Here is a 27,726-nt window from a genome sequence, read left to right as displayed (position 1 = left end):
CACTTGACGTATACCAGACATATGTCCGGTGGCCCGGTGTTTCTTTTTGCTTTCCCAGTTTTAGGATTATTACGGAAATTATCAGAACATGCAGGCATATGTTTCAGTAAAACTGGCGGAGTGGGTTGGTAGCGTATCTTAATGAATTGCATTTTCATAGCGCTTTTCCCAGTGCTCAAAGCGCTTCACAACGGTTCATTCGTTCATACATTGGGAGGTGAAGCGGCGAACAGTCGACGCCGGCGTCCTCACTTCCCACATTCACACACCGACGGTGGCGAGCTCACACCGACCGACTCATTGGAGGCAATGTAGGGTTCAGTGTCTTGCTCAAGGACACTTCAACATGTGGACAGGAGGAGCCGGGATTCGAACCGCCGATCCAGGGATCATTGGACGACCTGCTCTACCTCCTGAGCCACAGCCGCCCATCTTGCTATCTGCGTGCCGGTTAGCGGTCTGGGCCGGTCTGGGGGAACCACCCCAAATAATTCCCCATGATCGTAATGTTAGGGCAGGGGTGCCCAAAAGGTAGATTGTCAGATGTATAGATTACAAAGACTGTGCATTGTAAATCACATGGCATGCCCCTAAAGAATATTTAATTTAAATATGTATTATTATTCAAGAGTGTTGCTGTGCACAAACGTCGGTAACATTACAAAAAAAAAAAAAAAAAACCTGATTCCATTTCTCCCATTCTATTTCCCATTCCGTGCGCCGCTATATTCCAAAGCCCCCTCAGGTACATATTTAAACTATTTTCAGCAATGGTATAATATATTTTTTCGGTGGGTAGATCTTGTCATTTTTTGAAAGTAGCTCTCAAGTTTAGGGCCTCCTCCACTTGTTTCTACATTGCAGTATTGCTACTTGTTCCATCACTGGAGAGACGCAAAGCAATAAGACAGAGATAGTCCCGTATACGTTTACTCAGCCAGTCCAATAAATCAGCGCTTTAGACAACTTAGCCACGCTCTGCCGAGACTCCCATCTGATCAGCACAGCTCATTTTAACAGCTCATTGATTAGGTGTGCTGTCATGCTCAGTTGAGCACGGGTAGAGAGAGCGTGCCAATTTTCAACCAATCAGATTGCTCGGTTCGGAACTTAGCTTGTTGAATAATGCAACATCATTCACGTCCAAGAAAGGGAAAAAAGAACACCACGTTCGCAAACAGCAAACGAGCATCTGCCGCAGGGATGACAGACCATATGAATTAGCCAGGAGATTTTACAAAATAATATAATATAGTTTTGGCAGTGCATAAGACACTACTACAGCTGCAGCCAACCTTGAACTAAGATACAAAGAAATTTAAATATTTTTTTTGGATGTGCTACCTTTTTAGATCCTAATTTCTTTTTTATATTGTTTGATGTACAAAGAAAGCAGTGTCGTTGCTATAGTTAATGAAAACCAGGAACTGTTACCGTTACTACTTCATTTCAAAAGTGACTCAGTTACTTTGCTGATTACTTACACCAAAATGTAATGAGTTACTGTGAAAATGCACTTTTTAGTTACTTAACAATACATTGACCGCAACAAGTTATTTTCAGTTTTTGTCCATTCATGTGCCAATGAAGCATTATTTTAAGCATTATGTTATAATTTAGCTATTGAAAAATGGCAGATCTACAAGCTCATAGCACGCCACCGAGCTACGAGCTTGTAGTAGCTACGCGCTACGAGCTTGTAGGTCTGCTATTTTTGAAAAGTCGTGAAAATGCGGCACAACTCTTTGAATATATATTCTTTCACGTTTTTTTTGGTAAAGCCCGCCACAACCGTAATCGTCCGTAAATAAAGCTTGTTTTGATTAGAATCGGAATTAGAATCCAAGATCAAAGGCTGTTCGTGCATGCATGTGTGTGTGTGTGTGTGTGTGTGTGTGTGTGTGTGTGTGTGTCGGGATACGTCCCCGACCCGACTTAATTTCGTCTCTGAAAGTAAATTAATTCACTCACTCACGGCTAGCGCCGGAGGCACTCGTAAAAATTGGAGGACTATGTTTGTGCCCGGGGAAATGAGAGAGAGAGAGAGAGAGAGAGAGAGAGAGAGAGAGAGAGAGAGAGAGAGAGAGAGAGAGAGAGAGAGAGAGAGAGATCGTTTAGTTAATTGAAACACATTGTCAGCTTAGTCAGCTTAATATTTCATTGACGAGGATTTACTATGTCTCCACGTAACCGACTGCTAATTGGAAAGGCAATCGTAGCTGCAATTATTTCTGAAGCTATTTAAGCTTAACACCTGTCTCATTATGCAGAATTATGCAGAATCCTATTTCAAGTTATCAAATGTATAAACAGCGAGCGGATCTACAAGCTCACAATGCATCGGATCGTGACACATTGTACGTGAGCTTATAGATCTGTCATTTTCAAATGGCCAAAATGTTTAAAGGGCTGAAGTGGTTAATGTATGTAATAATAATAATCTACATCTACAAATTAACTAAAGTTTATCTACGTTTAGAAATGTAGATGGCAAGATAAGAGTTAAGTACATTTAGTTAGTTACTTTCCACCATTAGATATCCATAGATGGGATTTATTTTTCTTAAGTGAAAAATTCTGACTACTTCTTCCGGCACTGCAAACACCTTAGTCATCATCATAATTTTTCGACCGCGGTCAAGATCATAGATTTCACAATGCCACGCCAGACTTTCCGGTCCTTCACTGCCACCCCAGTTCCTGCTTACTGATGCACATGTCCCTATAGTGATGACATCAGGGAACGACAGTTTTCTGCTTTGAGGCAGGACTCCAGAGAAGAAGAGAAGATATAACCTCATTGTCAGCTCTGTAGCGGTGGCCGGAAAACTGAGTTCTTCTGGATCGGACTAGTGAAGAAACACGGGGAAGGTTGCCGTATATTAGATTAGTCGATGGGTAGTCTCACGTTACCAGACTGTTGCCTCTCACAATTTCCAAATCATCTAAGCATATATAGCTTGTTGCTTAGCAGAAAAGGAAGTAAAAAAATAAGCTCTAAAGATATTTTTAAATATATTTTCGTGAATGGAAATGGCAGCTTCCTTACTCAGATGTTGGGAGCTGTAGTCCCAGACTCTATATAGCATCCGGAGAGTGTGGAATAGTTGTCTGGCTACACGAGAGACTAGTCGATGGGTGTCTCTTCCAAGAGAGCCACCAAGTACTGTACAGTGTACAGTACTAGTTGGTAGTGTGTACAGTGTACCGTACCAAACCACCACGGTCAAACACGTAGCAAAGTCAGTCACTAATAATAATCTTGTGGATCCATGGCTTCACATCCAATCAACACCATCGCCACTCTGCTTATTTGCGAGGTATTAGCGTGCTTAGCGCAGGGTCCTTTTTGTCTCCGAGAGGCGCTTGTGTAAGAGATTAAAGAGTCACAGACACGGCAGCACGGCTGGGCTTTGCCAAAGCAATTAAGAGGATTAGAATTAGATGCCAGCCGTGGGCCCGTTGAGCCACAAACATGTGTACGGCGTGTACTCGTGTGTAAGACATGGCCCGGGTGTGAGGCTGCAAAAGCGTGGGTGCTATAAACAAGCCTATGGCAGGTCACAGGAGGGCATGCAGGCATGCTGGGAATCTGACAGGGATGTTGACAGAGATATCAGCCTTAAAATCGTCTTTCGTGGATATCTAACACATTTGGTGGTGCTAATATTGACAGTTATACTCGAATATGAATTAATACATTATATATTTTTTTAGAACAAACATCTTTAACTCAAATCTTTGCTTGGATCCCTGGAAAAAATATTTTTAGATGGAGGGGGGGGGGGGGGGGGGGGTCCACGGCCAAATACATAAAATGTTGGGGGTCCTTGATTTTAGATTTTTCAGAAAACTTTCTGAATCACCCTCACGCTAGCCTCGGAAACCCAAACGTTTTTATTTCCAGGGAGAGGAAAAAAGTCTAGGTCTGAGACCACTTCGGCATAGAGTAGCGCAAACGTCGATCACTCTTTGCTGATTTCTGATCGTCTGCACCTTTGTTAAATTGACGCACACACGTACACACACACTCCTCTCTCTCTCTGTCGCTCCAACTAATTAGTCTCATGTTGCACAGCTGCGTTTAGATTCTCCCAGCGGATCCTGCCGGGATATTTATATTACAGAGCTGTCACCCGACTTACTGTACCTTTGAGTAGAGCTATTTATTGCTTATTTATTGCAGCCGGATTGATCTCCAGCCCACGAAGGTGAAAAATGAATGGCATTTACTTAAAGCTGCACTGATAATATGTAACTTTCCTCTTCTACCCCAGACGTCCGCAGTCTAATGAAAGGCTCTAGAGCACCTGCTGCGCTGCTTGGATTTTATGCTGTATCCAACATGTTAATTGTTACTTGTTGGGTACATTTATTAATTCATTTAATATTAACATATTAGACAAAATAATTGAGATGTCCCAATACTGTATCGGTATCGGGAAAAGTATCGGATCGGCCCTTATTTGTCTGCCTAACCTCAGTGTCCATAATGATGACACACAGACAGACAATCCAACAGCCATCAAACAAACCAGCAAAAACATAAACATCATAACAGCCTTGGCACTGACAAGATGTCCCTGGGATTGAGTGAAAGAAAAGAACAACAAATACAACAGGAGAAAGAAAAGAGTCAACCCAAAGTCTCTTCGAAGTTCGTTGTTCCCTTTGACAGAAAAGAAAACAAGTCGACCCGCGGAGGATCCTCCAATGGTGGAGTTCACCTAGTTTCTACGGTCCTAGATCCAACCCGCCAGACACACTTACAAGAAGGAATGAAGGAGTGAATGTCATCATGGCATCTGAACTCCCAGTTTTCCACAGTTCAGTGAGGGGCAAGATGGGAGGGATGAGGGTGGGAAACAGAGGAGACCAATTACAACGTCTTTCGAGGGGAGGGGCTAATGGCGAAAAAAAAAAAAAAAAAAAGACAACCACCATGAATGCTGCAAGACGACCTCAAAAACACTCTTTTCCACCAAACTCCTGAGAAAAGTCGTAATCAGGGAAGTGGTGGTGGGATACAGGACTGCTGTACTGCACTGGCCATGGGTGTAGTTGTGCTGAATATCGGTATCGGTGAATATGCCAGTCTAACCACCGATCCGACACAGGGATAAGCGGTTGACACTATAGCAGGTAACTGCTTCTGGACACAGAAATTGAGGCTAACACAGAAATTGAGGTATCGGGATCGGATCGTAAGCGAAAAAAGTGTACTAAAAGTGTACTAAAAATAACAACATTGGATCCATCCATTGCAACACAAGTTCTTAGGGGGACAGATGTCCCCCTTTGCGTGGGACAGTCCCTCATTTCCAAGACTTTTCAGGCGTCCCAACAAAATGGAGACCCTAGTGTCCCACATTGTGCCCGGCAGGCATCATCAGTGTTCAAATGCCCTAATAGCTAGTCCCACAATAGTCTCTCTCATTGTCTCTTCTCCCACGAGATGTGTTAAAATAACATGAGAAATATCCCCTAGGCTACAGTACTGAGTCAGCCATATACCACGCATGACCAAAATTAGCATTTTAAAACTAAACGCGAGACGCCTCGGGGTGTTTAATAACTAAATGAGGCAATATTAGGCCTATGGGCGAATATGACATGCCCCCCCCCCCCCCCCATCCCATGCAAGTGATACTTCTTTCTTCTTTCTTTCTTTCTTTCTTTCTTTCTTTCTTTCTTTCTTTCTTTCTTTCTTTCTTTCTTCCTTTTAATATTTTTTATCACACGATTTTGCAACCCTATACAACCCAGTGTCAATTATCTAATGTAATCCTGGGACCTCTGCCAACCTGGGAGGGCAGCAGACTGACCTCATGCTTCCTACTATGCATGAGGAGTCCAAGCTGCTTCTTTCCCCGGCCCGACGTAACACGTGGAAAGGAACACGTTATTCCGACCAGTTCCTTTCCCCTCCATCAGGCGCCCCGGCTGGCCAGGGGGAGGCAGTTAAGTGACCAGGATTACTGCATGTTTTTGTGAGTGTACCTACCCTAGGGGACACGGGGAGAACATGCAAACTCCACACAGAAAGGCCCTTTCGCCAACCCTACCTCGGGTATGAGCACTGATGTTGCGAAGGAGGGAACACGCCCCACAGCGTCCCCAGCGGGAATCGAACCCAGGACCTTCTAGCTGTGAGGCGACAGCACTACCGACTGCGCCACCGTGCCCGCTCGGAAGCGATACTTCTGTCCGTCAAATGAACAGTTTGGATCTGGTCACCCTACAGGATCGGTTTGGTCCATCTCCTTGAAAAGTGACCGTTTTGGACAAACAGCACAAGCTTTCCAGCCAACGACGGCAACTTCACAGCACCGTTGGTTTTTCGGGCAGGCTGTGATCGAGTAATTCAGGTGTGATTTTTTTTTCTTTTTTGGCGGGTTGTGATGGCGTACCTTGGCGAAGGTGTTGATCTGGTCCTGATTCCAGAGGATCTGCAGCATGCCGGCACACACCGGACAGCACGCCCCTAGTGGCCACACAGAGGACAGCAAATGGTAAATATGGTGCATTTAGAATAGCACCTTTATCCAAGGCACTTTACATAGATTGTGCATTACATTACATCACTCACACCGATGCCGGAGGAAACCATGCAAGGCACCGACCTGCATCGAGAGCATAGGGGTTCAGTGTCTTGCTCATAAGGACACTTCGACACTAACTCTGGGAGAGCCCGGGTTTCGAACTTGGAACCTTGCGGTTGCCATCCAGTAACTCTACCTCTGAGCTATCGCCGCCCTATATCACCTGACATGTATACTTTTAGTCCATCAATTTAATACCATAAAACCTTTGATTCTGTGAAAAAAAAAAGAATAATATTAAATAATATGACATACTAAATCTCCTTTTGTTTAGCAGATTTTTTTTTCTTTCTTTCTTTCATTCACATAATCAAAGGTCATGATTCACAAAATGAATGATTCACTGCCATGCCCTATTGATGATATGCACACGGCTGCCATCTTGCCAGCAAGGTGCTAATTGTAAGCTTTATCCTCTTTCTATCTGCAATGTGTTTGTTTAATAAAAGATAAAATGAAGAATAATAAAGATAATAAAAAAGAAGATAAAATGGTATGAGCTACTCGCTGTCAAGAAATTCCTGGCAATTAGTTTGTTGTTTTTTCTGTGTTGTAAAGCGTCCTTGGGTTTCTTGAAAGGCGCTATATAAATTCAAGTTATTATTATTAATTCCTTGCAGATGAGTGCTGGAGTTTGGAAGTGCTCGTTGACTATCACTCAACAGCCCATGTGTACCACCTGTTTTGAATTTGCATAATGCAGGACGGAGGCAGCAGGAGGTTGCTTTACTGATAACGAGTGCTTCCAAACTCTGACACTTAGAAAAATAATCATCTGCGAGGAATTTCTTGACAGGAAGTAGCTGGTGGATTTTTATGAAGCAAACACCTTTCAGATAGTAAGACTATAATTCAAGCTTTTTGTACAGCCGCAATGTTGGAGAGTTTGACGTTATTTAATACAATTAAATAGGACTTTTCTGTTTGGATGAATGGGCTGTCTATGGGAAGTTGCACCTAGGTAGCACCTTGCTGGCAAGATGGCAGCCGTGTGCATATCATAAATAGAGCACCGAAGTCTGACGTTAATATCGCTAGAGGGCACCAATTCCACGGCTTAGTGTCTTTTTTATTATAATCCCTATAGGGGGATTTTAGATCGCCTCATATAAGAACTGTGATTGAAAAATAAACAAAGCATCCCGGCGGTTTCATTCATATGGATATGAAGAGTCAACTGGTTGAGAGAAAACGCTAAATGTTACTGCTGCTGTGCTGCTGAATTAGTTGCTAGAAACAACAAATATCAGTGACTGACTGTCGTAAACGAGACATTTCTGAACCACAATTCTTATATGAGACGATTTTAAGATGACCCCATTATTCTCCATAGAGAAAAAACTTCTGCGAAACCCCTTGGAACCAGCTAAGGGATGAGCGAGTGACGTCAGGACTTCGGCACTCTATACATCATTTTGGAAATCTCTATGGAGAAATATGAATGGCCTAATTTTGAGTGTCACCACAAAATGGCCTCCACTGCCATGTCCTACAGTATGTACATTTCATCGACATTTGAAAAACAGCCAATCTCATGGATTAAAGTTCTCAGTCACCACGACTGATTTCAGTCATTTGGATTGCATATAAGCCAGCACAAATCTACAAGCTGCGAGGTGTTGTGAGCTTGTAGATCGGCTATTTTCGGTCAGTAGTTGTTTTACGATGAAAGTATTTAAAGTGATTCAAACTAGTTTAGAAAAATGAAGCATCTTCCAGAGACAAGAATGGTCTCAGAAATTTGACGATTTCTTCAGCTGGTCGTCCTAAAAACTATCATCATTTATATGTTCAGTCTTGGGAGATTTTTATTTTTGCTTCATGCCATGAATCCGATCTGCAAGGCGTCTCGCTCACCGGGGGGTGTGACCGGGACGCATCCCGCGGCGGAGAGGGGCGGGCAGCGAATGATGCTGCAGCCCGATTCGCCGTGCGGCACCGAGGCCACGCCCACGGCGTGACACGCCCCCTCGTAGTCGACGGCCACGCGGTCCGAGAAGGCCTCGCACACCGTGCCGTACGTCTCGCCGTTGTGGCCGCACACGGGACCCGGCTTCCTGCACGCCTCCTGGTGGACAGAGAGAGAAACACAATACTGTTCAGTTATTGGGTTCTGAAGCCTCCTGGTGGACAGAGAGAGAAGTACAATAAGGTTCAGTTATTGGGTTCCGACGCCTCCTGGTGGACAGAGAGAGAAGTACAATAAGGTTCAGTTATTGGGTTCTGACGCCTCCTGGTGGACAGAGAGAGAAATACAATACGGTTCAGTTATTTGGTTCTGACGCCTCCTGGTGGGCAGAGAGAGACATTTTTCAGACACCACAGGAACGCACCCAGGGCGCGCTGCGACGCGTTGATTGTATATACACAGATTGTATATCTGCTATTTTCAGCATGCAACCAAAGTGTAAAATAAGGCCTGTCAAAACACATTTTAGTCGACTAAATTAACTCTAGATTTAGTCGACTAAAATCGTATGACACACTAAAACTAAAATAGAAATTTGCTGCCAAAAACAACACTGTTACGTAACCAACAACAGCCAATTAGCTACTGCAAACGTTATGCAAAGCTCGGCCAATCACAGCGGAAGTTCGATTGTTCGATTACTCCGGAGGGGAAAAAAAGTGTCACAATAACAATAGTAATAATAGTAATAACTATAAACAATAGTAGCGACCGCAGGTCACATTCACTATGAAATCGTGCATTTCCCATCAGTTGTTTGGTTGGTCACCCATGTACGGTCATGCCTCACGACATCACGTGACATCATGAGGGATGAAGATCCCACAAAACAAATTTCTGTCGGCAAAATCAACTGTAGATTTAGTAGACCGAAATCGTATGATATTTAGTAGACTATAACAGCAGACTAGGATAAACATTTCAGATGACAATGACAAATATGACAAAAACTAAATTAAAAAAAGAATTGCTGTCAAAATGAGCAGCCTATAGTCTAGGCCTCTCTTGGCCCTCAGTATAGAGGGTTGTTATTTGTCTGAGAGAGCCTCTCCCAAAACGGCTTGGTGTTGATCTTGTGTCATCTGCTCTCCTATTATCTCTATATCCTAGTGTCCACCAGCTTAATCCATTAAGGGAAATTGAGTCCCTACTGTAGGGAAGTTGTCTGTTGTTGTGATCGCCACGTTGGAATACTTTTCAACACTATACGACAAGCGATTAACACCGTCTTAAAGTGGATTTTCACGACAGTCAACTCTGGCTGTGTGTCCTTGACACACGGGTTAACCTGCCGCCGCGCGTGTCAATTAGCCAAAGAGCTCTTCACAGCAGATAAAAAAACTCCTGCGAGGATTTAGGGCTGCGCTTCTTCCTTTGTTTGGCAGCTTGCAGCTCCAGCGAGACCTAAGTACATGGATTGTATTGGTAGCCACGGGCAGACAGAGAGAGAGAGAGAGAGATTAAAATGGAAAGAAAAAACCTTTTATGTACAGGAAATTAAAAGAAGAGGAAAGATTTGCTCCCAATGTAGCTATTAGTTACGAGCTCTCGTTAATAATTACTTTTCATTTGTTCAATATAACCCCCGACGCACGCAAGCATGCACGCACGCACGCGCGTGACCCACTTAGACCCACTACCCACCTGGCACTGGCCCATATAGGCCAGGGTCTTCCCCGTCTGGTAGAGCTGGCAGGGGTTGCCGTGCACGCCGCCCTCCGTGTCGCAGGCCGGGTCCAGCTGGGTCTTGTCGCAGGCGTTGGGCCGACCCACGCACTCGTACTGGTGACACGGGTAGTCCGACGAGTTGCTCAGGCAGACTCGCCGCTTCGGGATACACCTGCACGGGGAACACACATCACATGATAGGGCAGTGGTTTAACCCATTCTGACCTGAGATCAGATTCTAAAAATGTCTTGTACATCCCGACAGTTTTCTGAAAAAGCTACGTTTCTATGTCAGTCGTTCTTCGATTTTTCAAAAATAGCAGACCTCGGCGCTATGAGCTTGTAGATCTGCTATTTTTCAATAGCTAAAGCATAGCATAATGATAACACCAAAAGGGGTTCCCTCCCCAAAATGGGTTAATTCAACCCCCGTTCATATCCAAGTCCATTATTTATTCGTCATTTGAGCCACGTACGTACAGACGGACCACCATTTGACGAGATCATTTAGCCTCTCTCAAGTCCCAAGACGTTGAATATTTTGTTGCGTGCGTGCGTGCTGTTATGAAGTATAACTTCTCGCGTGAAAACGTAGACACACCATAACTATCGAAAATGGAGGGGTGTGAAGATGCTCTATCCTCCCTGCCGTCTCTGAACACCGCAAAATGGACGTTGCATGGAAAATAATGATTCCAGCCACTTCTTCACACCTTTGTGACCACAATGGGTTAACACATGCTTACACTGATTGACTTTCAAATGTGTAAGATAATATCAGAATATAAGTATAGCGTCAACTGTAGTCAACCAACGGACAAGTTCATGATGGGTGGTGAAAGTAAATAAGTAAAGTATATTTACCCAAGTACCGTACTTACTACTTAACCCATTTAGACCTGAGGACGATTCTACCCAATGTCTTGAGAGTTTTCTGAAAAACCTCATGATTTTATGTCAGTGGTTCTCAAACAAGGACCCCCAAAAATATCTGTAATTGGCCGCCGACACCCCAAATATGTTTTTCCAGGGACCGCTCTGAAAGAATATATATTCAAAGATTTGTGCCGCATTTTCAAAAATAGCAGACCTACAAGCTCGTAGCGCGCCACTTGCTGGCGCGCTATGAGCTTGTAGATCTGCTATTTTTCAATAGCTAAAGTATAACATAATGCTTAGGTTCCCGTCCTGAACGGGTTATGTTTAATTTGGAGGTATTCTTTATACTTTACTAGAGTATTTCCAATTTTCAGTAGTCTACTTTTACTTTTACTCCACTACGATTATTTGAAAACCTTGAGTTACTGCAGCGTAGATTTTGATTATCATTCCAAAACACTAACCTGCACTTCAGCCCAATACATTTCGGGCCACTTGAAAACAAATCGCGTTGGCATTTAAAGGTCGTCGAGGAGGCTAGGGCAAGTGCTACGGCAAGCTGTCTAAAAGTAATGGGGCAGTGTGGAGTGTGATAGAGAGAGGGTGAACGGGAGAGTGCAGGCGAGGTGGGGTGACTGTCTGGGGAACAGATGGAGGGAAGTGTCGGGAGTGATTTGTGTGACAGAAGGGTACCAGAAACACCGGAACATAACACAACAAGCTTGGAATACGGATGTGTATATTACAGGAAACTCCAGTTAAACTTTACAACACCTGTATATTACGGTATATTACGTGTATATGCCCGCTAAACTTGAGGTTTACGGGGAAAATACAGTTCCCGTAATTGCCTGTTAACTCACGCAGTGTAAGACGGTAGTGAGACCGCATGCAGCCATGCCGTGCGGCTCGGAATCTGACGAAAAAATAATCGAGGCCCGACCCGGAGTTGGCAGAATTCAGGACGCTATATCTTTCTCATTAGTGTGACGAGGCAGGACAGGATCAGAACTTACGACAACATTTAAAGAACCCATTGAGACCTGAGACCGGATTCTGCAAACGTCTTCTAAATCGTGACAGTTTTCTGGAGAAAAAATAAACTGTTTCTACATTAGTGGTTCTCAAACTATTTCATGTCAATTACCTATAAACTATAGGTAATTGGCCGCCGACCCCCATCTGAATATGTTGTTCCACTGACCCCCCCCCCCCCAGAAGCTAATATTTGAGTTAAAAACGGTCACTGTGAAATTATATATAATAAAAGATTTGTGCCACATTTTCATGATTGTTTTCAAAAATAGGTAAGTAATACAATTATACTATACGGGTTCCCGTCAATTCTTGTTAAAACAAGACTTGTCAGGCAGCACTGACAACCATGCAGTCGTCCTATACTCGTACAACTAAAGTATCTTTCTGAAGTGCTAGGTTATTCACAGAGTGCTGGTTGACAAGTTAACTTGCAGAGAAGACGCAACGTGTCCCTATGGTTCATATTTACTGTGAGCCTTCAGAGCTAATAATCTAATAAGCTATATAAGAATCACGAACTGACATCAAGTGTCACGATAAAAAAAACTGTTCCGTGACTGAATACCGGTTCTCAGCAAGTGGAAAGAGTGTATGTTTGATATAAGTGTTGACAGCTGGCCGTGCGTGCGTACATGCATGCGTGCGTGCGTACGTGCGTGCCTGCGTGCGTGCGTGCAGTGTTTCAGAGGGAATATTTGTGTGGTATAGGGGAAAGGATAGGTGCTGGGGAAACAGTTTGTACTCGCTCTGGAGTGTCGGTCAGAACACTGGACGATGAGGCAAGATACAGAGTCTAAGTTTAATGGAGTTAAGGTGGTAGCATGGACAGCATACAATATTTGTGTCAGAACGCTTGTGTTCAGAACGCTTGCTTGTGTCTGCAGGTCAGGTGTGAGGGAGGCATGCTCGTCAGAGCTGCGTTCTACTCTGTACTGCAGGTCGATATGGGGCGCCAGGTCGGAGCTCCGACACGGGAGCAACAAGGATGATCCAAGGACACGATCCATTTGAGAAACAAACTGCAGGCCAGTTGAGGCCAATTACTGTGCGGCACGACTTGAGCAAAACAATCCCACTTTCTTTCGCTACGTTTTCAGAACCTACTTTACAAGGTTTCATGGCAAGCTGTCCTTAAGTTCTCACCCATTGATATGCACGTTAAATGACAGGGATGTCTCCATATAAAATAATCAATCATTTCAGTATATGGACAATCGCTTTAATTGGAGTGGGATTTAGCGAAGGGATACTTGTATGGATATATAGCCAGTCTTATTACATGGATATTTCATGTGAATTATTATTATTGCCTGTAACTATTTAGGCCTGACGTCGAAATTAAAAAAACGTCTTCTAAATCATGACAATTTAAAAAAAGAAACTGTTTCTCAATCAGTGGTGCTCAATATTTCATTTCAAGTACCCCAAATTTTTAATTGGCCACCGACCCCCATCTGAAAATATGTTGTTTCATGCAGGGACCCCCCAGAAGCAAAGATGTGAGTTAAAAACCTTTTCAAAAATAGCAGACCTAGGAGCTTGTAGATCTGCTGTTTTTCAATAGCTAAAGTATAACATAATGCTTACAACACCAAAAGGGGTTCCATCTTCAAGATGGATGGATGTACAGTATGGGTGGATTTTAGGCCTTACCTCTGGTTCCTCTGGCAGGGGTTGCCAGAGCAGGGCTGGCTGAAGCGACAGTGTCCGAACACGTAGTGGCTGAAGCCCACGCAGCGCGCCACGCAGCCACTGGGGTATGTGCGCCCGTTGCTGGCGCACACCGGCACAAACTGGTCCTGACAGCCGCACGGAAGACCTGTAGCCGCGGAACGAGAGAGAGAGAGTTTTATATATAAATGCATTTATATAGCAGAGTGGCTTACAACCTTTGTCACATCAAGGTCCATTATTTATCCTGCATTTTTGAGCCACAGACCACCATCTGATGAGATGGTGAAAAACTCAATCTGGGGAATATAATCCGAGATTAAAGGGTTTTCAATAATTTTCAGTTAACATAGTACATTTTGGGAGCCATAAGGGAGAAGAGTCTGGGTATCTGAAAAATGATCTACAGATCGATTATGTCACGCCCCTGCGTTGATGCAGGACAACCGTGCACAACGCATCGCATATGAATCGATTATTCTCCACAACTCTAACATGCACACACACGCGCACACACACACACACAGACTTACCGGTGAATTTCCTGCGCTGCTCGTCAGAGCTGTGGTCGGTCAGACACTCTCGGGTGGAGCAGACGGCCTTGCCGGCGAAACACGAACACTGGTGACAGTCCACCATGAAGGATGTCCCATGACCTGTGCACACACACACACACACACACACACACACACACACACACACACACACACACACACACAAACATCAACATTCATGAATTACTTTTTTTTCATCGCCATTTTTAACCGTAAGCCTAAAGCTGGAGACAAAAAAAAAAAAAACAAGCTTGTGACGCGTCATGCTGCAATGCGATGTGAGCTTGTAGATCTGCTAATGTTCGGTGCATGACAGCAGCAAGCGACCAGCAAGCAAGCATATAATATATCTTCTTCCCAAAAATGACTTTCAAACTACGAAGGGTATGGCCTGGTCAGCCTGCATAAGATGCATAAGATCAACATGCATACGATTCGGTCAGCTTAGTAACATATTCAAAGTACAAACATTTAGGACGACCGTCAAGCCGATTCTACTCTCTGAGACATGGACACTTTCAGAGAAATTAGAGAAACGGTTGGCACTTACACCCGCCTTCTAATGAGAGCGCACAATATCTCTTGGAAGAGCCACCCATCGACTAATCTAATATACGGCAACCTTCCCCGTGTTTCTTCACTAGTCCGATCCAGAAGAACACAGTTTGCCGGCCACTGATACAGAGCTGACAATGAGGTTATATCTTCCCTTCTTCTCTGGAATCCTGCTTTAAAGCAGACCATAGGTAGAAAACTGTCGTTCCCTGATGTCATCGCTAGGGACATCAGTATCAGTAAGCACATGCATCATTGCCATCCCCAGCAGGAACTGGGGGTGGCAATGAAGGACCGGGAAGTCTGGTAGAGGGCGCTATAAGTCCACGGGTTCATGTACTTTTTATTCGCATTTTGGGTGCCGTGTCATTAGTCAGAAGGTTCATTTTTCCGAAATTACTATCCCTATCTCTAACCCTAACCTAGACATAACCGCAAGCACGGGAGCAGTGCATGTTCGCCAACCTTAATGCATGTTCGGACTAACAGGACTTCGGATCTATGGGCAGTTCCCATTTTTTGACCGCCTCATATAAGAACTGTGTTATGGCTGGCTCTGAGGCCAAAAGGGGAAACCACACCGGAGGACAATCCAAAATGATATAAGTATGTATTTACATAATTGTAATATAAATATTACTATTATTATTATTATTATTATTATTATATTTACATGTCGATTTCAGCTCTGGAACTTAATTCAGACATGGTATGAATTATGGTGAAAAGTATGGTGAAAAGTCTGCCTGTGCTAGGAACTCATTTAAAAAAGAAAAAAATAGTTTTTCTCCTCTGGTGAAATGCTGTAATTTGCGCGATGGCAGTCTCTCAGTCAAATCTGGTCACAATTAATGGCATCCATCTATACCTGTAGGCTTATTATAGCTTTTAGAACGGAAATCAATTAATGGCATCTATCTATAGGCTTATTATAGCTTTTAGAACGGAAATCAATTAATGGCATCTATCTATATAGGCTTATTATAGCTTTTAAAACACACAATCTCTGCTTGCGTGCGCTAGTAGTATTTTAATGTTACTTTTTTTCTCCATCTCGCACAAATTAGCCGCCTATACACGTTGCCTCTGAAGGACCCAAAACAATAACACAGTGGGTACAGGCTAGCCTGGTGCGGCCAGACTCATAGCGAGGGTTCACTGATTCATATGCGGGGAGGAAACATCAGGCTAGGTACAGGCTACAGGCAGTGAGTCTGAGACTGAGAGAAAGTTCAAAACTACTGTAAATAAAAAAAGCAGAGCGGAATTCTCAGGAATATAAGTCTGGCGTGAGGCATCATGGGATTTCATTTCTTAACTGAGTGCCGCGCTACGAGCCTGTAGATCTGCTATTTTTGAAAAAACGTGAAAATATGGTGCAAATCTTTGAATATATATTCTTTCATTTTTAACTCAAATCTTTGCTTGGGGTGGTTGCCTGGGACAACATATTTTCAGATGGGGGTCCGCAGCCAAATACAGATTATTCAGGGGGTCCTTGACATGAAAATGGTTGAGCACCACTGACATTTTCGGTTTTCAGAAAACTTTTAGAATTTAAAGACATTTCTTTAGATTCGTCCTCAGGTCTAAACAGTTTTGGACATATTTCCGATTTACGATGTTATTTCCCTCAACCCTGAACCTTTTTTTTAGAGAGGACGAATTATAACGAGACGAGGACATTCTTTACGCGATGTTGAAAATAATGACTTTGAGTTTCTTGTGGTTGATTGCCTTTCTTCTCTGTCCTATAAACGGGGTCCACCCATAATTCCGACGACCCGGTGTTCCGACGGGCCGGTGTTCCGACGGACCATTGTTCCGACGGTCCATTGTTCTGACGGTCCATTTTTTCCGATGGGCCGGTGTTCCGACGGCACACACTTTGACGGAGATCATGCGTGCCTGCTCAGCAGTGTTGCCATGTCTGCTTATTATAAGCGACTTTGGGAAGTTTTTGTATTGGTTGCGTGTAAATAGTGGTATGGGTTTTGGGCTTGTTTCCTAGTGTTGTTTTCTGTACTATGGACCCCATCTTGTTTTACAAGATTCTATATTTGAAAATAGCAGATCTACAAGCTCACAATGCATCACATTGAGACACATTGTGAGCTTGTAAATTGGCTATTTTCAGATGGCATATGAAGTCCCTCACATTTGTATGTAAATTACATCCTGCACAGCATTGCCTACATTAATTTAAGTATTCAATATAACAATGTGAAAGAATAATACACACAAAGTAGGCTATTCAAAGTGAAACACGTTATATATTCATTATATATCGTTACATATCAAACATATGTTGAATGGTTTTATGTGGTGTTATTAAAATGAGTATTGATATGCACACTTATAGGTCGATTATGCAAGTGGAACAATATTACTAAACCCATGTGGTAATACAGAAATTGGCCTCGCTCTGCGCCCTTTCGTATTATGGAAGCCGTATCGGCCCGTGTTGAACGCACACACATATGGCATACGACGTTCCTGAATATTTTAGCATTGTGGGAGTGTCCATATGTTAATTATAAGGACGGCTAAACCAAAATGATTTTGGGCCAGTGACCCCCATGACAGATTTGTGTTTTAAAATGTTTCAATACAATGTTTCAAAAATATTCCACAATTGTCACTTTTTTCCAAGATTACTTTTGAAAATAGCAGATCTACCAGCTCACAATGCATCACATTCATTCATTAAAACTATGAACTCTGACTACAGGGGGATATATAATGATCATTATAACAATGTGCAAGAAAATATTTAAAAAGAAGGAAGAACTTTATATTTGTGGACAATCAAAATATGTTTATTTTATTTTAATGTGGTGTCATTAAAATTAATCTGGATATGGCAGACTCACTATCTAGAAAATAAAAACATGGCACTTCATTTAAAATAGGTTACAGACCCCTGTTATATGCGCTTCTTTTGGGATTATTTTTATAGACCTATTTACTTGTTTCTATGGCAACAGCGCTCTAAGAGAGAGGCTTTCTTTGATAAAATGTTGAGATTAGAAACGTCCATAATTCTTTCATTTCTCAACCTTTAAAAACATCTCCATAATCCTTGGGAAGTTTGCTTTCATACGCTGTATCACACCCGATTCAAGTCTTCTTCAATAAAAGACTACGAGGCCGAGCGAAGACCATACCATCGGGGCCACAGCATTACGCAGCACGCATTCAACTCATTCCTTTGTCGTGACTTGAATGAAATAAAATATAACAAACGTTATTTTACCGGTGTTTTTCAATAGAAATAAATAAATAGCGTGTGTAGGCTTGTGTGCAAGTGCAACAGTGCATATATACGTGCATGCACTAGGCTATATTTCTTCACAGCCCGTTTGTCTTTCATAAAAAAAAACGTTGATATATAGCCTATAAACACTCAACATTTCTCAACCGTTTTTTTAAATGTAAAAATCTCCATATTCCTTAGGAATCTTGCTTTCATTCGCTGTATGGTACATGGTTCTATTGTTATCGAATTAAACAATATCAAACGAACTTGCATGTTCGGGGGTTAGACGATTCTGGGAACATTACCCCCTGCGCGGATATAGGTATAGGCTAATTGCCACTTTTTTCTTCTTCACCGAACGGGACACAAAAGGAACCATGCAATGATGATCCATACATACCATAACAAGTAAGACGCGCAAACGCGGGAAGCGAACGCAGCTCGTAAATGGCAATAACAATTAGAATAAATTACATACTTTTTTAAGGTTTTCTTTTTAAACTTCACTTTTTTGTGTTTTTAAAGTTTTTTTTTAAGTTAAGTTTTTTTGTGTTTTTAAGTTTTTAAGATTTTATTTTGAAGTTAAGTTTTTTGAAGTTAAGTGTTTTTAAAGTTTTTTTGAAGTTAAGTTTTTTCTTTTTCATTTTAAGTTAAGTTTTTTTTTAAGTTAAGTTTTTTTTTTAAGTTGTGTGTGTGTGTGTGTGTGTGTGTGTGTGTGTGTGTGTGTGTGTGAGTGCGTGCTGTGTGTGTTTTGGTGGCGGGCGGGTGGTGTAACAGCGGGACACACACACACAGACATTCAGCCCTTGCTGTCATAGTTAGTGCTCACTGCATTCGCAATTATATCAATCAATATTAATTATATTAACCAACATGTTCAGCTCTACAAACAAAAGCTTTATTTGTTTAAACACACAAAGCCATTGTGCGTAATGTGCGTGAACCACAAGCGCGCGCGTGTACACACACACACACACACACACACACTCACACACACCACCGTCAGTCCGCAACTGCTTTCCAACAAGCTGAACTATAAAGCTAAATTATTGCGAATACAGTGAGCACTAACTATGAGACCCTGCAGATCGTGTCTGTCTGTCTGTGTGTGTGTCTGTCTGTCTGTCCCGCTGTGACACCACCCGCCCGCCACCAGAGGGCGCAGCTGTAACACACACACACACACACACACACACACACACACACACACACACACACACACACACACACACACACACACACACACACACACACACACACACACACACACAGTAGAAAACTAACTAAAAAATAACTAAAAAGAAAAAAAAAGTAAGTAATTTATTCTAATTGTTGTTATTGCAATTTACGAGCTGCGTTCGCTTCCCGCGTTTGCGCGTCTTACTTGTATCATTTTATTATGACATCCCGTTAGCCTATACATGCTTTGAGCCGAGGGCCCGCCGCAGGCTAGAGAACAGTTAGGCTATATGTGAATAATGTTTTAACGTGCACTGTTGAAAGTGTAGGCTACGGCTTTGCTGTAGCTATATATGAGAGAGAGAGAGAGAGAGAGAGAGAGAGAGAGAGAGAGAGAGAGAGAGAGAGAGAGAAAGAGAGAGAGAGGCGCATTGCTGGAGCTACTTGCTGGCTACGTTTTAATAGGACTCTCAATCAATCAGAATCAGCATTATTTTAATGATCATCTAGGTCTAGGCCTACTCGAAACTGAATGTTGCCCAATAGTTACAGTGGCGCACGGACAGTGATGCGTGATGAGGAACAGCGGCCACACGGCACGGGGTGTCGTCGGAACACCGACCCTTCGGAAAAACAATGGACCGTCGGAACACCGACCCGTCGGAACAATGGACCGTCGGAACACCGACCCTTCGGAACAATGGACCGTCGGAACACCGACTCTTCGGAACAATGGACCGTCGGAACACCGACCCGTCGGAACAATGGACCGTCGGAACACCGACCCTTCGGAAACAATGGACCGTCGGAACACCGACCCGTCGGAAACAATGGACCGTCGGAACACCGACCCGTCGGAAACAATGGACCGTCGGAACACCGACCCTTCGGAAAAATGGACCGTCGGAACACCGACCCGTCGGAAACAATGGACCGTCGGAACACCGACCCGTCGGAAACAATGGACCGTCGGAACACCGACCCTTCGGAACAATGGAACGTCGGAACACCGACCCGTCAGAAAAATGGACCGTCGGAACACCGACCCTTCGGAACAATGGACCGTCGGAACACCGGCCCGTCGGAATATTGATGCAGACCCCCTATAAACACAGTCTGATGGAGAAACACATGCAGGGAGTCGGCTAGAAATCTTCCAAAAACACTCCGATTTTGGAGCCAGAGCTCCAAAATCGGAACGTTAATTATGGGGCGGGGGGGGGGGGGGGGCAATATCTCACAACGGGTAAGGGCTAGTATTGGATGTTACCAACTCATTTTGAATATACATAACGTTTTCTTCTTCTTTAGAAATATCTTTCTTTCACATCAGAATGTAATGATCACTAGACTCGCCTATCTCCCAGACTCCCTCCCCAGTCAGAGTTAGGAGTTTGAATGAATGTAGAATAATTGTGTGCAGAATGTGATTTGTATAAATATGGATGCGAGGGTAGTTAATTTAACTGTTTTTTGAACATTGCATTTTAAAATGCCAGTGATCACCCTCCCCTGTGCCAATGTTGGCACCCATGCCTAAGGTTGCCAACCCCTGCAATAAAGCATTGTCTTCGTGTAAGTAATCGACTGGGGAAGTTTCATGGTGATAACAATTTAATATAGGTATGGTACATTTTGGAGCTCTGGCTCATGGACTAAGAACCAAAAGGAACTGAGCCTATGGTATAGGGGACCGGCACCTTTGAAAGTCAGATCACTACTGGCCCCTGCTGGTCAATGTGCAAACCTGCACACAACTCTGCCTCGAACACAATACATAATATAGAGAGGCAGATATACATAAGTCACCCTGAAATCAACTATTCACAGGGGGTTCCCAAGGGGTCCCCATACAGCTAAAACATTGATGGACGCTTACAGGCCTGTACAAATGGACCCCTTCTTCCCCCTTGTCCACCCCCCCCCCCCTAAAATGTAAATGTAACTGATATGAGGGTTTCAATTAAATTGGTCGGACAAATTGGTTGTGAGCTTGTAGAACGGCTATTTGAACTATTTTAAACGTTTTTTTAAAAGAGTAAAAAAGAAAAAAAGCCAAATACGTTTAGGGATAAGGGGTTGGTGCAAGGTATATAGCCCTCTGTCTTGACTCGTGACGGTCGCGGTCTCAACTCGGACTCGACCCCCTCCCACACTCTGTCTCGACTCAGACTCCCCGGTTAATCATTGGTTAAGTTGTGTATGTCCGTGACGAACATTTTTATTTCCACTAAATGTCCATCACAAGCCAGCATATAGTGATGACCCCCTGGTCGCATTGTGAGCTTGTAGATCTGCTATTATTCTCCAAACCCCTCCCCCCTCCTCACCCTTCATCTGCCCCCCCACGGCGCAGCTCTTGCTGGTGTCCACGCAGGGCATCTCGGCGCAGTTCTCCAGGCGGCCACTGAGGCCGCAGCTGCACACCTCGAAGCAGCCAGAGGGGGCGCCGCGCCGCGGCACCTGGACGCGAGACTCCTGGTGGACCAGGAAGTCCGAGGCCTCGCCCATCTTGCAGCCTGAACGCACGCGCGCACACACACACACACACACACACACACACACACACACACACACACACACACACACACACACACACACACACACACACACACACACACACACACACACACACACACACACACACACACACACATTCACGAATAGAAAAGATACACACCAAACATGTAAAGTGATGAGTGAAATACAAAATCACACCTGTGTGAAGTGAGGGGCGCTCTTGTCATCATACATCATTCCGGCCGCAATCACAATTTGCGTTGTCACTTTTGTCTTCAATGTTTGTGTTTACAGACCCTCAAAGCTAGACATAGGAGGGGCTGATTACAAATACATTTTAACCATAATTGTAAAAAAAAAAAAAAAAAAAAAACCTACATAGCCCTATAAGGCTAGACATGTGCGAACAAATGAGCACCAAACGTGCATGCGCTTATAGTGCAAAACAATTTCATCAGGGGATTACAGTATAGTTGGGGTTGCCGCAGCATTATTTTGTGGTCGGGGTGAAAAGTTCGGGAACCTGAGTGTTTGTGCGTCTGTGTGCGTGTGTGCGTTACCTGGCACACAGAAGTAGGGCAGACAGCTGAGGTCGTCGTGGCAACCCTTCCTGTTGACCTGACACAGGTGGTTGCTGGGACACGGGTTGGGGTTGCACGGGTGGATCACCTCCTCCACGATGCTGTTACCCAGAGAGCTGGGAGCTGTGTGTGTGTGTGTGTGTGTTTTGGAGGGGGGGTGGATGACAATGCCAAAACAATAGTAACAGTGTAAGTCCACGGGTTTGAGTACGTATTTATTTATACTTTCTAAAATGGTTAGTCCCAATACTTGATTCTGATTGTCTGGTTACCGTCACGTGGCCGTTGTACATTTCACCGATAACCCACATTTTTGACCCCATATTATTCTCCATAGAGAAAAACTTCCGTGAGCCTCTTGGAACCAGGGGATGAGCGAGTGACGTCAGGACTTCTGCGCTCTATTTTCGCTGTTGAGTGGAAGCCTTGTATTGTACTGTACTGTGCTGTACATGGCTACATGCCATTGGCAAAGACAGTAGATTGTCAGCAAATTGTCTTAACATTGTCAGTGAGAAACATGCAAAGGTCTTGCTAGGTAAATTCTATTCATAAGTTTTATTTTTACAATGAAAAGAAATGTCGAAAAGGGACAACCATGGGAAAACAAATATTCTCAGAAAAAATGCAGGGAAAGTACTGGAAAGGCTGAACGGATGGAATCTGTATGTCCAAGTAGCTGTTAACGATTCATGAAATGAGGAAAAAGTGACAATTTTGTTCTTTACTTGAGTAAAAGTATCAATACCGCAATGTAAAATACTCTGTAAAGATAAAACTGGTATTCAGAATACATATATTTACAGAATTTACAAAAGCATTGACATCAAAATGTACTTAAAGTGTTAAAAGTAAAAGTATGCATTACGCAGCATTTCACACGTTTTCAAAATGTATACAGATCTTTTGGAAAATAGCTGATCTACAATCTCTTCAACTGAAATATATAGAGAGCAATATAGACAACTTTTTTTTTTTTTATCAACCAAGGTTCATGTTTTAGGTTGTTATTAGAGAAAGTAAAATATGAATGTTATTTTTATTATTATTTTTCTATTTGCTGCTTTCTTTTGTTTTAACGATTTTAGCTATTTTTGACAGGGGGGCACACACAGGGTAGGTATACCCTCACAAAAAACATGCAGTAATCCTGGTTCTCTAAACTGCCTCCCCCTGGCTGATGGAAGGGAAAGGAACTGGTCGGAAAAATAACGTGTTCCTTCCACGCGCTACGTCCAACCAGGGAAACTCCCCCCCTGTCAGGTGAAAAGAAGTGGCTTTGTCGCTCATGCATAGAAGGAAGTATGAGGTCAGTCCGTTGCTCTCCCCAGATTGTCAGAGGAAGTGTAGAGCCCAGGATTACATTAGATAATTGACACTCATGGGTGGAAAAAAATGGGTTACAAATACAAAATCGTGGGATAGAAATTATGAAAAGAAAAACACACGCACGCGCACACACAGGCGCATACACACACACACACACACACACACACACACACACACACACACACACACACACACACACACACACACTCACTGAGGTAGGTGTCCAGGGGAATGCAGCGTTGGACGTCGTCGTTGGGGGAGAGCAGGTCACAGATCCGCTCGGGGCTCTGACCCTCATGGAACCGCTTCCTGTCCCCACACTGGGACAGGATCTCCACACAGTCTGACCTGAGGGGAGGGGAGGGGAGGGGAGGGGAGGGGAGGGGAGGGGAGGGGAGGGGAGGAGAGGAATACACCTTTAAATCAACCTTTTAGTTTAAATCAACAGTAGATTCCACTGTCTTCGTTCCACGATGTTCCAAAGCTGTTAAAGACGTGACGGTTGGTGCAACTCAACTCACTCCACACACACACGAGGAGAGGATTAGCGCATCACCACGTGTGTACGAGACCAACGACAGCCTCTGATGGCACGCACGCACGCACGCACACACGCACACACGCACACACACACACACACACGCAAGCACGTCAGCACAAACATGACAACGCCACTCCACTTCACTATAATAAAGTCTGCTTCCTCCTTTGTACATTTTGAGTGGCCCGGATGGATCGTCTGCTTTCATCTCATATAACAGGTTTTTTTCTTTGATTAGTTTCAGGGACTAATTCATTGACACTGGGTGTCAATTAGTTTCAGGGACTAATTAATTGACACTGGGTCTCAATTAGATAATTGACTAGATAAATGTGTGAAGCAGTGATACATGACTGCGTGACGCCGTATCACTGTGTCACCAGCAGAGCGCCGACAAAGTAAATGTTTTTAAGTTTCCGCCGTAGCCTGAAAACCCACCTTTTCAGACTCCATCATGGCCCATAGCACTTACCCTAACCCCTTAGATAGAATTTCTGTTGGCTTAGATAGCATTTGACTTAGACTTATAGCATGTTATGTAGACAGCACTATAATTGTATTGTATATAGTCATAGCACGCCATAGTACATATGTATAGCATAGTAGTGAATATGTATAGTTTATTATGTATAGTGTATGTATAGTTTCATCATATAGATATTCCACTGTTACCTTCTTAGCTTACGCATGTTTCATGATAAATGCTTTTATGTGATGTATTCCCATGCTTTTGTTCTTGCCTAAATGTAAGTCGCTCTGGATTAAGAGCGTCTGCTAAATGCCTAAATTGTAAATTGTAAATTGTAAGTTCAACTGTGATTTGTGAGCGCCCACGTCACGCTATAGCGACCAAGTGTCAGAGTAATAATAACGTTAACATGACATTCATGTCGCACATTATTGTTGTTCACAGTTCATACGATATGTAACTCTGATATTGTTCTTGTCGTTCCCGCGCCAATAAAACATCATTGATGAACCCATCATCATCGCGCTACGCGGCTATACACATAACATGTTGGTTATTAAAACATTCACATGCTGTCTGCGGGTTGAATGAGACATGGCAATGCACAAGAGAGAGAGAGAGAGAGAGACACACACACACACACACACACACACACATGCGCGCACACACGAGAGTGGTGTTGACGTATGCATGGTGTAACAGGCAGTGCGCTGAATAACACCTGGTTCATACTCGGTTTCGTGTCGTGTCATGCGCCCCGCCAAAACAGCTGATCTGCAAGCTCACAACGCGTGGTGGCTGTGACGCTAACAGAGCTTGTAGATCTGCTGTTTTTCTCCCCGGGTAGGGCTTAAAATTAAATCCACCTCTGGGTTAAATAACACGACTCTGTCAGCATTCAGGGACCCCCCCCCCAGCCTTGTTGCCATTGCATGTTTCCTTTAGGCCTATGTACTAAACATGTGCCTGCTAGTCTTAAACACTCAGTCTGCATGGCAATACAGCATGTTAAAACCCTCTTATTGCTAGCCTAATTTAACATTGGATTGTGCCTTCAGCCAGCACTATTCATATGTTTAAATTCGTCATTTTAATGCCAAAAGATGTGATACACTTACTACAGCTCATTCTCACAAGGCAATCCTATAGTAATATATTATTGCCACCAGGTGGCGGGAACGCACCATTATGCAGCTTTTGACCAAATAGAGCAAATCTGGCGGTCATTTTCGGTTCTACGGATCACAACATCCACTAGCTTTCTGCAGTGTTACACAGTCTGATGTCCGGGATGCTAAGCTATCATCGTTTATTTTCATAACTAAGTCAAATTAAGCTCTAATCAAGCCCAAAAGATCGCATTTTACGCAGCGATGCACATAAAGACACGAGGCACGATCGCCCGCTCACGCGCAGATTTCGGCCGGTTTTAGGTAGATTACATCAGCCGTTAGCCAAACAAGCTAAAAGTTGCTACATTTTGTTATTATTAAGCTCCCGATTGCAGGGGAGAGTGTCAATACGTCAATAACGTCAGTGGCTCCCCTCCCCCTCTCCCTCTCCCTCTCCCTCTCCCTCTCCCTCTCCCTCCCCTCTAAATGTATACGTACTTGCAGATGACGCTGCCGCGGGCCTTGCTGTGGCAGGGTTTGATCTGCAGCGAGCAGGCCACGGCCTTCCACATCTCGGGGCGGCACGTCCGGATGTCGAGCACGGGGATGTTCATGAAGGGCATCTTGATGGTGCCGTTGGACCACAGCTTGATGTCGTTCATGGCGCCCTGGTCCGACTGCACGTTGCAGCTGCGGAACAGCTCCGTGGGCCTGCATGGGGCGAGGGGAGGGGGGGGGGGGGGGGGGGGGGGGAGGGGGGACGAGAGGAGAGGAGAGGAGAGCGCATGGTTATAATAATAATAATATAATAATGAGTTGAAATTTACATTTTTTTTTTTCAAATTTTCTGAACAACCTCATGTCTCTGTATCAGTGGTGCTCAATATTTCATGTCAAGGACCCCAAAAACTATATGTAATATGCCTCCGTCCCCCCCCCCCCCTCCCATCTGAAAATATGTTGTTCCATGGGGACCTCCCCAGAAGCAAAGATGTAAATGAGTTCGTTTGATGAGGGCTAGGTGCACAGAAAAATGACATACCAAAGATCTCCATCGTTTCCAAAGATTTATTTCTTTAAAGGTTTCCAAAAATAATGTTCCAAAAAATGCCTCAGGACAATATTTCTTGCACAAAAATAAAATATAACTTCCAAATATAATGAAAATAACAAACTTAAATTACATGCTTAAATTCAAGCATCCAGTGTGGACATTACCAGTCCCTACACTGTCCTAGGGCAGAGCTTCCCGCATTGTGCCCCCCTCTCTCTCCCCATGTCTCACCATGGACTGACTACATGAAGTCAAACCCAGGCCTCTGACTATTGGCCCATCCATCTGTCTAGAGACAGGTTTCCCCAAAGCATTCACTTATAAATCTAGTGAACATGCAACACAGAAAACATTTCCCAACATTTACAGTATATTCATCGATATCAAAGTAATCAACAAACCAGTTCTTAAACAACCCGTCTCGTTGCAATCATATGAAATAGTATGTATTACCAGACCCCTGCACCCCTGCAACATGGTGCAACCCAATTGAATCCTCCACCTATAAAAGGAGCAGTGGATTCAGTAGTGACTCTTTGTGAAACTTTGACCAGGAAATGAGGATGGTGTGAGTAGTGGGTGTTTGAGTTATCATTACTATGTTGTCAAACTGTTGGACTTTGAAAGGAATAAAAGTATGTTTGACCAACCCATTGTCTCTGTCCCAATTATGAAATGAAATGAATGGATATATGCAGATAAAACGGTAGAAGTCAAGATCAACTGATTGCTAACTTAGCCGGCAT

General features: G+C 43.6%; 1 protein-coding gene across 1 annotated transcript in view; it reads right to left on the bottom strand.

Moving 5' to 3' along the window:
• reck (reversion-inducing-cysteine-rich protein with kazal motifs) overlaps positions 1 to 27,726 on the bottom strand; it is a 95,845-nt gene that overhangs the window by 15,706 nt on the left and 52,413 nt on the right. Inside the window, exons 9-17 of the mRNA XM_083777705.1 lie at positions 26,425 to 26,637; positions 24,016 to 24,152; positions 22,455 to 22,598; positions 21,705 to 21,893; positions 14,361 to 14,483; positions 13,810 to 13,975; positions 10,216 to 10,411; positions 8,460 to 8,670; positions 6,411 to 6,484 (exon numbers count right to left, since the gene is read on the bottom strand). Of these exons, the coding sequence (XP_083633831.1) occupies positions 6,411 to 6,484; positions 8,460 to 8,670; positions 10,216 to 10,411; positions 13,810 to 13,975; positions 14,361 to 14,483; positions 21,705 to 21,893; positions 22,455 to 22,598; positions 24,016 to 24,152; positions 26,425 to 26,637 (1,453 nt within the window). The remainder of the gene's footprint in view (positions 1 to 6,410; positions 6,485 to 8,459; positions 8,671 to 10,215; positions 10,412 to 13,809; positions 13,976 to 14,360; positions 14,484 to 21,704; positions 21,894 to 22,454; positions 22,599 to 24,015; positions 24,153 to 26,424; positions 26,638 to 27,726) is intronic.

Source organism: Protomyctophum parallelum (genome assembly GCF_964188405.1).
Source record: "Protomyctophum parallelum genome assembly, chromosome: 12".
Taxonomy (NCBI): domain Eukaryota; kingdom Metazoa; phylum Chordata; class Actinopteri; order Myctophiformes; family Myctophidae; genus Protomyctophum; species Protomyctophum parallelum.
This window is presented reverse-complemented; position numbering and strand designations above follow the sequence as displayed.